General features: G+C 35.6%; 1 protein-coding gene across 5 annotated transcripts in view; it reads right to left on the bottom strand.

The window, feature by feature from the left end:
• Window positions 1–12,505, bottom strand: part of ROBO1 (roundabout guidance receptor 1) — a 314,654-nt gene that overhangs the window by 11,555 nt on the left and 290,594 nt on the right. For 3 of the 5 annotated variants that reach the window (XM_087966632.1, XM_026664097.2, XM_087966634.1), the window contains 7 exons: window positions 12,161–12,315; window positions 10,923–11,258; window positions 10,384–10,488; window positions 7,896–8,040; window positions 7,484–7,732; window positions 5,051–5,457; window positions 3,943–4,095 (listed from right to left, as the gene is read on the bottom strand). In XM_087966632.1, the coding sequence (XP_087822758.1) occupies window positions 3,943–4,095; window positions 5,051–5,457; window positions 7,484–7,732; window positions 7,896–8,040; window positions 10,384–10,488; window positions 10,923–11,258; window positions 12,161–12,315 (1,550 nt within the window). The remainder of the gene's footprint in view (window positions 1–3,942; window positions 4,096–5,050; window positions 5,458–7,483; window positions 7,733–7,895; window positions 8,041–10,383; window positions 10,489–10,922; window positions 11,259–12,160; window positions 12,316–12,505) is intronic. The other 2 variants (XM_087966635.1, XM_087966636.1) reach the window with 1 other exon arrangement.

Here is a 12,505-nt window from a genome sequence, read left to right as displayed (position 1 = left end):
ATTCATTTCAAATGTGAAATGGGTGACCTTCTTCCAAAATAATAAATAGTTAGCAGAGCCTTGATTTATCAGCAGCATTTTCATGTTGCAAATTACACAAAGACTTATAGCTGCTGCTGTGTTTCTCTACTCTTGGAGATGTTCCGGCTCTGCCATTTGGATAATAACTTCTGTGATTGACTGCAAGCAGACGATCTTTGATATTAGTTAGTGAGTGCTCCCTGAACCTTATCCCTCGAAATCTAACAGGGGTAGGAGATGACTTGGAGTGAGTAGTAGTCTCAAGGGGAGAAAATTGGAACCAAAGTGCAGGAGAGCAGAACTACAGGTTCCAGCAGCTCAGAGTAGAAAAAGAAAGAGGCAGCCCCTGGAGGGGGGGGTACTAAAAAGATGGGAAAAAAGACTGAAAGGGAGAGGGAGAGACAGTGTGTTTTGGAGAGAAATAATTTCTGTAGCATTCTGGGTTGTGGACTGCATTCTTGCTACTGTAAGAGAGGCAAACAATCCTAATCCAGTGGCAGAACTCAGAACCAGATGCAGTTTCCTGATTCATCACCTCTGGCTAGAGAGGAATATTATCTTAATTAAACCATAACAAATCCTACAAGGTAGGTCAATATGTTTGGGTCAGAGACCTGGTCATCAGTGGATCCTTTGGGGTGAGCACCACATTAGTCTCTCAAGTCAGGATTAATGCCAGAGAAAAGGACAGTAAACAGCATGACTCACATTTTTAGAAAGGGACTAAGGAGAAAGATGGGAAATTGTGAGCTAGTTATCTTGTCTAATGTCTTTTCTAGGAAAACTGGTGTTCACAAAGAAAAATGGAATGCTAGATTCGTCTTGATCTGATCCAACAGAACTATTTTTACAACAGCACTATGTTGTATAATGCAGTGGTCGCCAACCGGTGGGCCATGGCCCACTGGTGGTTCATGAGAAAATTTTGGTGGGCCACAGCACATCCATATCTGCAACAGGGGTGATACCGGCAGCAGATGGACTGATGTGTACGGGGAGGGAGGGTAGCACGTGGGAGATTGTGGCATTGGAGCTGTTCCCGGGTGTTCCTTGGCCTGCGAGGGGGTGGAGGTAAAGGAACCTCTGAACTGGTGCTGGATGGTGGGAATCTGATGTCCAGAGGCCGACGAGCCACATGCTGAAGACCAGATGGCTGGTGGGGAGGTGGAGCAATCTTTCAATCTCCCTAGCAAACCCATGTTGTGGCTGCTGCCTCCTGCCTCTGCGCACTGAGGAGGCCGAGCAGCAGCAGGAAGAACGCGGACCTCCTGAGCCACAGGAAGTGGCTGCCAGCAATGCCCTCAGGTGAAGATGTTGTGGGGGAGGCTCGAGCCCTCCCTTCAGGAGCTTCAAAGCGTTTGCTGCCCCTCTGGCAGCTGCCAAGCCTCCTCCCACCGTGTTTCTCTTCCTCCTCGCCAGAAATGCTCACATGCTTAGTGGGAATAAGGAAGTTTGGCAGGTGCCAGAGGAGCGGTGAGTACTTTGTGGCTCCTGAGGGGAGCCTCCCCCTTGCAACATTTTCACCTGAGGGCATTACTGGCAGCTGCTCGACCTCCTCGATGGGCAGAGGCAGGAGGTAAAACCAGTTCAGAGGTTCCTTTCCCCCTACCCCCACCCCAGCCAGGGAACACCCAGGAAAGGTTCTGATGCCGCGATCTCCTGTGTGTATTAGTCCATCCACCACCGGTATCACCCCTGTTGCCCCACATCCCTGCCAGCCATCTGGTCTTGAGCACGTGGCTCGTCGGCCTCTGGAAATCAGATTCTCACCAGCTAGCACCAGTTCAGAGGTTCCTTTACCCCCACCCCTGGGGACGGGGGGGGGGAGATAGATAGAGAGAGGGGAGAGAAAGAGAGAGAAAGAGAAAGAAGGGAAAGGGAGAGATATGAGAGAGACAGAGAGAAAGAGAGCGGGGGGAGAGGGAGAGGGATGAGAGATCCCGGTGTTTTGTTTTCTGTGGGAAATGGGTCCAAATGAGTCATTGTGTATTTAAAGTTGCAGAAACAGACAGCGCAGCTAAGTACCTGAAGGACCCCATCCTGCCAGTGGGAGTTCAGGTGCTTCAGCAAGAAGCATGCTGGATTCGTATTAATGGTCTGTGGGATTTAAAATTATGAGTTTGTTGGTCCCTGAGGTCCAAAAGGTTGGCGAGCCCTGTTATAATGTATTATATGCATGCTTGATTTTCAGCATGTATTTGATAATAGAACTGATCTGAATTTCAAAAGATTTGCAGTTAAGATGGAAAATCTAAGAATAACATTTTACTCTTGTTTATCATGTTCTAGACTTCATTACAGCACAAGCACATTCATTCCCCATTACATAAAGTACTCAATAAGTAAATGGTCCCTATTGATGATGCAGCATATATATTAGAGGTTAGGTTCAAGTACTTCACAGAAGTATGCAGTTCTCTAAAAAAGAAGTATGCAGTAGTTTAAAAATAGTGGCACTAGATGAATCTTTTCACCGTTTATTTTTATTAGATAAAAATAATTTTATGATGTTTTTGAAAATATTTCTTATCCAGCATTCTCCCAGCAGATATGTTTTCATGTCAAGGTGTTATGCTTAGTTCATTTCTCACACTGAAGCACTCATGTAAAACTAATAAAATCAGTTAAAATATCTATAAATTCCTGCAAAACATCATTACAGGACTTCCATAAATGTAATCTTCCTGGTACAATTTTGTGATTTATTTCACTTAAAGAGAAAAACAAAAACTGATAAACAAAAACATGCAGAAAACTGCTAGAGTAATTTCTTGGTATAAGCTAAATTTGGACATTCCGTTTCAATGACAAAAGGAGTCTGGGTAAAAGCCAAATGAACAGGTGCATGGGATCATGCCTGTGTTTAATGTAGCCTAATATCAGACACGTTAGTGAGAGCAAATACTTAGAATGAAGTACAGAGACTAACAAAGACAACCACTCATTGCAAAATTACTTTTGCTCATCATGCTGTGAGCTTTATATTACATTTTTTTGTCAAGTGGCAGGAATCACAGGGAGAAGTGGCTGGAAACCCCTTTCGTGTAACCCTAGATAAGTATCCATAATATTAGGCTTTGATATTATAATGAAAATGATGCCCCTCTTTGAAATATTTCTGATTGGTAATGAAAGTCCAAATCAGATTGTTGCTGATGAGAACCAGGAGGGAGATAGTTCTCTCTCTCTCTCTCTCTCTTTGCGTGCGTGCGTGCATATGTTGGGAAGAAATTATGCCTGTGCTACATCCCTTTTAGTGAATTTAGAAAACATGACAAGATGGGCAGCTCTTTGGAAAAACATCTTTCATAAATTCATGGTTGTTTTATGAAATAGGTGGTTTAATAAAAATTGGCCCTCCTGAGGCATTTTCATTAAAGGCTGTCTCTAGACAACATCGCAATGTTTGCATTATCCCCCTATATTCTCTAGAGAATACACGCATTACCTTTTCAGCAGGAGTCGATATTGTGTGTGAAGGCATGAAAGGAGATGATTAGATTTTGCCTTTTGGTGCACAAAGTAACCACATGGAACAAATACAATGGTTAGGGATAAAAAAAAATCCAATAATTTTGCTGCATGCTATCTAAATGCTAAATTTTTTCTATGACAGGAAAAAGATCAGATGATGAAGGATGTATTTTAATGAAGATTTTAATCTTATACATGCGTAATTTCTAACTGTTGCACCCATTTACAGGATTTGATCTCAAATACAGGGATAGCTGAAAATCAATGTCCAAATATATATACAATATTTTAGGAACAATAAGAACAAATTGATAACAATAGTGATGCTTATGATTGTTGGATGAATATGGATTTGAGAAACAAATTAAAATACTTTTAATTTGGCATAAGCATTAGAAAATAATTATAAAGACTTGGGAAAGTCATTCGTTTAAAAATAGTGTTTACCATCTGTGTAGACTTCTCTGCGCAGATGTCCTTGCTGGTGCTTTTGCTTTTTGGTAGGCCGAACCCTCTGAATTATAGCAGCACTCATGTTGCTGTCAGTGGAGACAGGACTAGTAGGTCTAGGGCAGTGTGAGGCATGATAATGTCTATGGCCTAGAAAAGAACAGCATTTTAATGTATTTTTCCCCAAAAAATCAGACAATTGCCTTCTATTGTGTTTCTGAAAACACAATAATTAATGAACTATACATAAAAACAAAAGTATATAACTTCGCATTGTAAATGTAAGCTGCCCAGAGTTCTGGCTTTGGGGTGATTGCTAATTATTGGATAAAATTTCATATTATTAATATAAAGACTGATTCACTGCTGCAGAATATTAATTAGGATTTTTTTCCCCCAGGCAAGATGCATCTAGATTTGGTTCTTTTGAGTAGCAAGCTTTATTTTCCAGGTTTCCAGAGCAGCGCTATTATCAGTAGTAATATATCAGATTGCCCCTGAAGACATTCAGCAATTCTATTTGATACAAAATCCAGTGGTCCATGATAGTCATGATGTCATCTACTCTTGTGGGAACTGAATTTGTTGCTAGTTTTTTTCTGGATGCAATTCAAACTGTTTATTATTATTTTTAAAGCCCCACCTTAGGACCTTTCCCAAAGTGTATGCCTGCCAAACAAGAGAATACCTATTAAAGGTGTCTTACACTTGTGAAAAAAGGGACATGGTAATGGATACTTTCTTTAGGAAGGGCTTATCTCCTGAACAAAGATACCATCTACTCACATGGCCTTCTAGAATATGGAAAATATTGGCAACTCTGGAAGGCTTATCTTAATATTGATTTTTGTATAATTATGATTCTTCTTTTTTGGACCACTACTTAACAAAATTACAAACAGCTGTATAGAGATATATTAGCAACTTTCCATTTTTCTAAGATAAGGTAGACCAATATATATGACAGAAAGGATTTAGTTTTACATTCAAACAAACTATTATTCTTGATAGGCATCTTTTTCACAGGATGCACATAAAACAGAAACAACTTCATAATTCATAATTTTTAGAAGGCAATATAGAGAAAGACAACAAGAAATTTCACCTGCCACAGAATCTTGCATCTGACGTTTTGCTACTTTAAGACCAGCATATTCCGCTGCTGCTGCAACAGCTTGTGCAAAATCTGCATCTGTAAAAAAGGATCCATCTGATGAACTAACACTAGATCGTCCACTTGAAATGTTATCATCTTCTGAGGCTGAACCCCATCCGTTGATCATGGAACCTGTCACAGAACTCTCCAGATCTCCCACACTTGAAGCAGGTGTCTGTTCAAGGCCACGCAAAACAAGCCTTTTGTTTTGCATCTTTACTATTTCTACGTCTGCTTCATCTTCTTCTTCTGGTGCATCAGTATCCATGTCAGATACAAGAGGTCCCGAAATGTAACCATAAGTATGTGGTGGTGAAATAGGCCTGGGAGGTGGAGGTGGGCTCACAGGTTGACGCCTGTGAGCGAATAGTTAAAAAAATTAATTTTAATGTTAATAGCATTTTTAATACTTGTATTCATTACATAATATAGTTTTGTACTGGTTTGTAATTCAAAGTTATTGGTTACTAAAGTGAAATGAAGAATTTTCCTTCAGATAGTTATATTTGAAACAAATATAGATGACAAGTACTTACAAATTCTGAATTTGGTTTATCAAATAAGTACTTTACAATTATGATGTTGTAGTCATTCAGTAGACAGAAAAATAATACACGAAGCTTGATAATTTATAGCATTCTTTTAAAAAATCAGTTATACTTGAATATGTTTATCTTTACAGAGTTTAAATAAAACAGTTTATAAGACCAAATTGTTTGTGGTACACATTTGAATGGCCAAAAACTCAGAAAAATTACGAAACGCTGCTTTTAATACTGACAGGGGGAAATGCCAGAATTTTCTGCATCCTTCCTTTATATTAGTAATGAGATGGGAAAGATTAGATACTCTCTAAATTTTAAAGTGGTCTTGAAGATAATTTGGAAACTGATTCAAAAAAATCTGTAGGAATGATTTGCAGTTAGGGGAAAAAATCACATAATGATTCTGATTAACATCCAGAATAAGCTGACTTCATTTAAAAACCTATCTAGATAAACATATTTTCTTCTGAAACTCTTCAGAGAAAAAAATATTTCAGCCCTTGTATGCAGTTGTAGACTATAAATCATGCCTTCTGTTTGAGCTGTCAAGTGCTTTATTTCCAGAGTTTCATGTCTTTGCAGTTTATTTTTTATTTTTTTACTTAGAATTTTTCAGAAACTCAGAATACTCAATCCATTTTAAAATCCAAATTAAAATAAACATGAAATAAGATATATGTATATATGCATATACACAAATGTATGAGAGAACAGAGCTTTGGATATGGGGAAATATAGACATGCTGCTGAAGGACTGGCTAATTTTAACCAATAATCATTCCTAAACTGCTACTTCATCTGTTATTTTTCTTCAGTGAGTTTTTGCTCATTTCCCATCTCTTTGTTTTTTGTCCCCTAAAAAGAACAGTATGAGCACAGTCAAAGATTCAGTTATACAGTGATATGTCATCCACAGGTCTACTTTTCTCATATAGTATTGACCAATATGAATTGATTCACCATAGTTTAAAAAATTATTAGGTCTGAAAATTATGATATGGAAGGTCAAGGTTTATATTTTATGTTATAATTTATTGAACATTTTATTGTATATGCTTTGGAAGGATGTAAACCTGCAACATTTTTTAAAAAAAACTCAAAACTATAAAAGTGAAAACGATGTTGCAAAATAAAAAGAAGTATGAAAAAAAATCTCAAACCTATCAGGAAACTCATATCAACTCAATCAAAGAAATGAAATGAAATGCAAGACAAATATTGCACTGTCAACATTTACTATCACTTACATATAATTTGAAATACAAAAGTTATTTAAGATTAGCTCAGTTAATAGACATAGGTTCACTGACCATCGATAAATCTGTACTATCGTATATTTTTGTTAAAGTAATCTAATCTTGAGACTGTTATGACTATTATGACAATGGATTCCATAATGAAATATTTTGTGTAAAGTTGTACTGGATATAATAACAGTTTCTCCAATACCCTTTAAGCTCTTATATGGCAGAAAGAACAATGATAAACAGTTATTCAATTAATTCATCATACTTTCTATTTCTATAATCTGCTAATCATTCTAACTGTTCTATACTTTTAAAATGCTGTGAGTTTTAAAATATGGTGTGATAAGAATAGCTTTTGTGCCTGTAAAGAAGCACGCTTTTGTAATAATGCTGTAGACATATTAATTTGACACTTAATACACTGATGGCCAAATTATGCATCTGTGCTTACTATGTGACCTTGAAAAGATGAAGTATTATAGTCTTCATGAATAATTCCTTTCAAGAGTACCTTAACGACATATAGATAATATCTTCTAACAAAATACATTAGCATAAAATATAAAAAGTTACTTTTTTAATTAACATACCGTCGGTCTGGTGGGTGTTGCAAATGGGCTATTTCTTCCTGACAATCTTGCAGCATAGGCTGCAATTCTTCTTGAGGAGAAGGAGTTAGTGTAGCAGTAGACTGGTGGCTATAGGACACTGCTGCTGGAGATGAAGCTGCTCCTCGAATTGGTGGTGTAGGACCCCGTTCGTCATCTTCTTCTTCCAGCTCATCCTGCCGTATATACATTCTTGTTGGTGGTAGTGGGCAAGGAATTTCATGATCATAGCTATGAAACAATGTAACAATATAAAAACACAATGGATCAGATATATTTCTCTTCAGTTATTACTTCTTAATCTCTTCCTTTGTAATTATAAACTGATTAATTCTTATATTTTACTGAATGAATAAAGTGAATTAAAATGACTTACAAAATCATTTTATTGTACCTTTCATTCATAGAGAGGTTGTAATCTTCACTATCATTATGGGGAGGTGGATGAACAGGAGGTGGTGGAAGTACTTCTGCCCAATTCATTCCAGCTTGTTTAGTTGTCTTTGGAGTTTTAGCACCCTTTTTATGCCCTTGGCTCCCTGTGAAGAAATGTATCACAGCACTTATAAATCTTTTCTGAGTTGACCTTTTTGTCCACCTATTGAGTCCTTCCCAAGGACTTGGTAGATGTGGATGTTTGATGATAAAAGTATCGTTGCAAGATGTAAGCTGTTCTGAGCAAAGCTGCCTTTTGTAATTGAGTGATGGTGATTTTTGTCAATGACAATGGTATTGTTTATTATTATAAATATCATATTATAAAGACCAATTGTTTGGGCATTGTTAAATTTAGAATAGGAATTTGACATGAGATGTAATAAAAACTGACATTTGACAGATGCATTGTTAACTTATACATTTCTAGAGTTGCTTGAATTATGAAGAATTTATGACTGTTGGAAATGTAAACAATAGACATTTTATCAAACTGGGTAGAGGTGTAAAAAATCCAGAAAATTTTGGATTCAAATATATACACTAATTCAAAATATTTCAAAGATTAATATACATTTTAAACTATAGGCTTTTCTTTTGGCACTGTAATGGTATGTGGAAAAGACCTTGACAGACAAGGTGAAAAAATGATGCCCAGGGAATGGCCAGATTAGAGAAGGCATAGCAGAGATGGTATTCAGCAGGTTCTGACCAGTTTTGGAGAACTGGTAGTGGAAATTTTGAGTTGTTCGGCAAACTGGCAAATACCACCTCTGACTGGAGATTTTACAGTATCCTTCCCCTACCACACTCCCCAAGCCACGTCCACAGAACCAGTAGTAAAAAAAATTGAATCCCACCACTGAGGCATAGCCAATAGTTGGACAGTAAGCAGAACAAGAATCTCAGAAGGGACAGTCCCTGGTTTATTAAGCTGTAAAGGAGACAGTGGATATTTGCACTTGTACTTTCAGACTTGTAGTATTCTATTGTTGATGTAGCCTTACAATTATATTTGGTCATATTTCCTGTCTGGTCTCTCTGGTAAGGTTGACATTGATCTTACAAGTCTTAAAGTACAAATCCTCCATTGTTAGGAACCACAGTTAGAATGAACTCAGAACTTTGTTTGTATACATATTAAGTGCATCAGTATTATTATATGCAGACAGATGGAAAGACTGAACATTATACACAATGGAGGAATTGATGGCGAAGATGATGGAACTTACTGAGATGGTGAAATTGACATTTTGTACCAGAGAAAAGATACTAATTTATTGCTGACTGGAAACCTCTTATAGACTTTTTGTATGAAACAGAAAAAGATGAACTTATGAAATATGGATTTGATGATTAGAAAAAAATATACAGAAAAAAAATGAAAGCTATGCTGAGCCATAGAGTAAAAGTAAATTTATACTTATAATTGCTGTAAGAAAAGCAGAAGCTCTCTCTTTATATTTTCTTTCTTTTGTTCTACACTTTTGGCTTTATCATTTTTAGTTTCTTCTTTCTTGTTTTTATTTTAAATATTTTTTCTGTTAGTTTTTAGCTTTAACTTTATTAAAATTTTAATAAAGCCATATGAAAAAATGTGACCGTTTAAATCATTTTATAAAGATTATTTGATATGTTTTCCTTGCCTTTTCAACTCAAAGGACTTAAAAAGAGGATAATAAGAGAGTGATTGATTTTAGGTTTATTTAAAAGAAATTTAATAAAAAAGGAATGGGAAGGGGGAATAGCAATCAATTACCTTAATCCATAAAATCTTTTGCAATGTTTTCAAAAAAAAAATAAACAAACAAAAAAAACCAAATAAATAAGTAGATGAGGCATAGTGCATTGAAATATTGCGTTGAAAAGTCCCAATGCAACTATATCTAAAAGTTGCTGGATTCTGAGCAACACACTTGTTTGGAAAAGAAATGTGTACACATTATGTATGTTTTTAATAATATTCACACTCTGCCTTGTCTAAATTGCATGATCTGAAGCTGGTTGGTTAAGGTGCTGTGCTAGAAACCAGAAAATTGTTATCAGTCAGTGATTTGCAAGCCTAGAATAAGCCAATAGCAAACCACTTCTGAAATCTTTCTAAGAAGTTTGCAAAGACAAAAGTAAACACTGACTCAAATATGCTTTATATATCTATATTATCTAAGCTAGCTGGATGACCTTGGGCCACTCACTGTCTCTTAGCTTAATCCATATTACAAGGTTATTGTTGTGGGGAAAATAGGAGGAGGAAGGTGTACTGGATATGTTTGCTGCCTTGAGTTATTTGTAAAAATTAATAAAGGCAGGATACAAACAAATAAATACATATAAATAAAATAAAATATGTACAGAATAGAGAATGAGTTCTCCAAATATGTCAACCATATTATAATGCATCACAGAATATTTATTTTACAAAATGCTCTGCACATTTGAATACTTACCTGATGTACTGCTTCCTCTGTCTGAACTGTTGTAGGACCCTCCTGTATTCTGATCATAGGTCTGATTATATGGAATAGTTGTAACATTATCATTTACACGGTAATCTGTAATTTAATAAAATAACATTATATTTCTTTCAAATAGCTGTTCATGCATCTACTATCAAATTAAGGAAAATTAAAGTTAATGTCTATATTTTTCAAAAATTATTGGATAAAAATTAGATTGTTTGAATTTAAGCTAAAAGCCACATAAATATTTATTTAATTGTCTTATTTATTAGAATAAACTGAGTTTTTGGAGAATATTGCACTAATTACCAGGCTGACAAATTACAAATTAATAGGTTTTATATCTAGAAAGTGATTTGTTCATCCATATGTGATTGATGTTTTCATAACAAGTCATCAGTTTGGAAATGGTTTAAATCACTATGAATGTAGTAGTATACAAATTGTCCTTTTTGTTTAAAGAGTTTCAAAATTGATTAAAATTAAGGTTTAAAACACAAGGTAGGAAAATACTACAAACAATTTACCTTTGTTTAATTTGTTTTGTTCCATTATGTTGAATTGAATTGGTGCAACTTCTTGTTTCTGTTGTGTAGATGGCTTCCAATGCTTTTCATTTGAATCAGCACTATTACTGTTTACATTATTGCTTATGTTTGATTGGATAAGTTGAGTAGTGGCATATGGAGTAGGCTGTCCTGGTTGGTTGACAAATCTTCCATCTTTCAGATTTGGGCTATTGAACGTTTTCATCTCATTGATTTTATTGCTCAGATCCACATCACCATAAACTGTTGATTCAGGCAACATCAAGTTTGTTTGCTTATTCTCCAGCTGATTGTTGTAATTTGCTATACAGTCAGCTATTCATATTAGGAAGTAAAAAGTCGAAAATATATTCAGTTACAGTAGGAATTTTAACATGTGTACATGATTTTTCTATGTAAAACAAAATACATTTCTAACAAAGGAAACACTGAATAAAGGAAAATTAATGTCTAAGCTGTCATAAGGAGAAGCTTCTGTTCCACGGCTCCATAACTGTATGCCTCTCTTAACAAAAGTTCCTCCAGATCCTTGGTTATTTTATTTCACCTATTCCTTTCAGAAACAGATCTTTCTTTATTCCTTGATTTATCTCAACATAAAATTTTTATAGTTGTCCATCTTACCATAGTGATGTTAAGTGGCATACAAAAAAATAAAAACCAAAGGAACAAACATGTTTTATAAACAATATACAAAAAAGTCAATATACTAAATGCCTTGGGTTGAAAAAAAAGGTTACTTTTAATAATTGAAACAAGAACTAAAAACCAACTAACAAGGCTTGTTCAAGCTTTTAGCCCAAATTTGTGTGAGCACAACCAGGCCTTAAATCTTTTGAGATGGAGCAACAGATTAGGTCAATTGCATCTCCAGGAGAATGCTGTTCCACAGAACAGACACAATGACAGAGAAGACACATGATAGGAATATCTTCCGTCCCCAAAATTCTTCATAGCAGCACTGACGCTTTGGTATTAAATTTGGACCTTGATCTTGTTTCTGAATGAGAAATATCTGTATGTAAGAAAGAACTATAGCACATCATTGTGTTTTGAAGAATTGTAAATGCCTTAAAATTCTATATTTAGGGAAGAATAAAGTATCTTGTTATGTGTTTCAAATCTATGTACTACATGTGGCTGCATATAAGTATCAATAGGACTATTGATTGACTATTGGAACTGTTATAATAATGATGATGATAAATAATAAATACCTGGTCGAGAATAAGTAGTAAGGTTGCTGTCACTGTTTCCATTGCCTGATGTACAACAGTTAATAGAACAATCATTATGATTATTCCCAGTATTAGGCCATGTATCTGCAAGCCAGGGCTGAGCAGTAGGTTCATTGATGTTTAAAAGACCTGGCCTTAAAAAAGACAATTAAAGTATCTGTTGTTACATTTTTGAAAAAAGGAAATAACTAAATTTAAAAGATCACATTGACTATTCTTAAGAGCCCTCCCTCCCCACAATCCTCATGATTACTCTAGTCTAGAAATCAGAATGCAGTAAAGTGGTTCATGGACTTGCTATGAGAGGTGCCTTGTTTCTTGATA

Source organism: Notechis scutatus, chromosome 5 (assembly GCF_049901735.1).
Source record: "Notechis scutatus isolate UNSWTSFEM ecotype Mainland chromosome 5, rNotScu1.2, whole genome shotgun sequence".
Lineage (NCBI taxonomy): Eukaryota > Metazoa > Chordata > Lepidosauria > Squamata > Elapidae > Notechis > Notechis scutatus.
The sequence above is the reverse complement of the archived record's forward strand: the minus strand, read 5'-3'. Positions and strand labels throughout refer to the sequence as shown.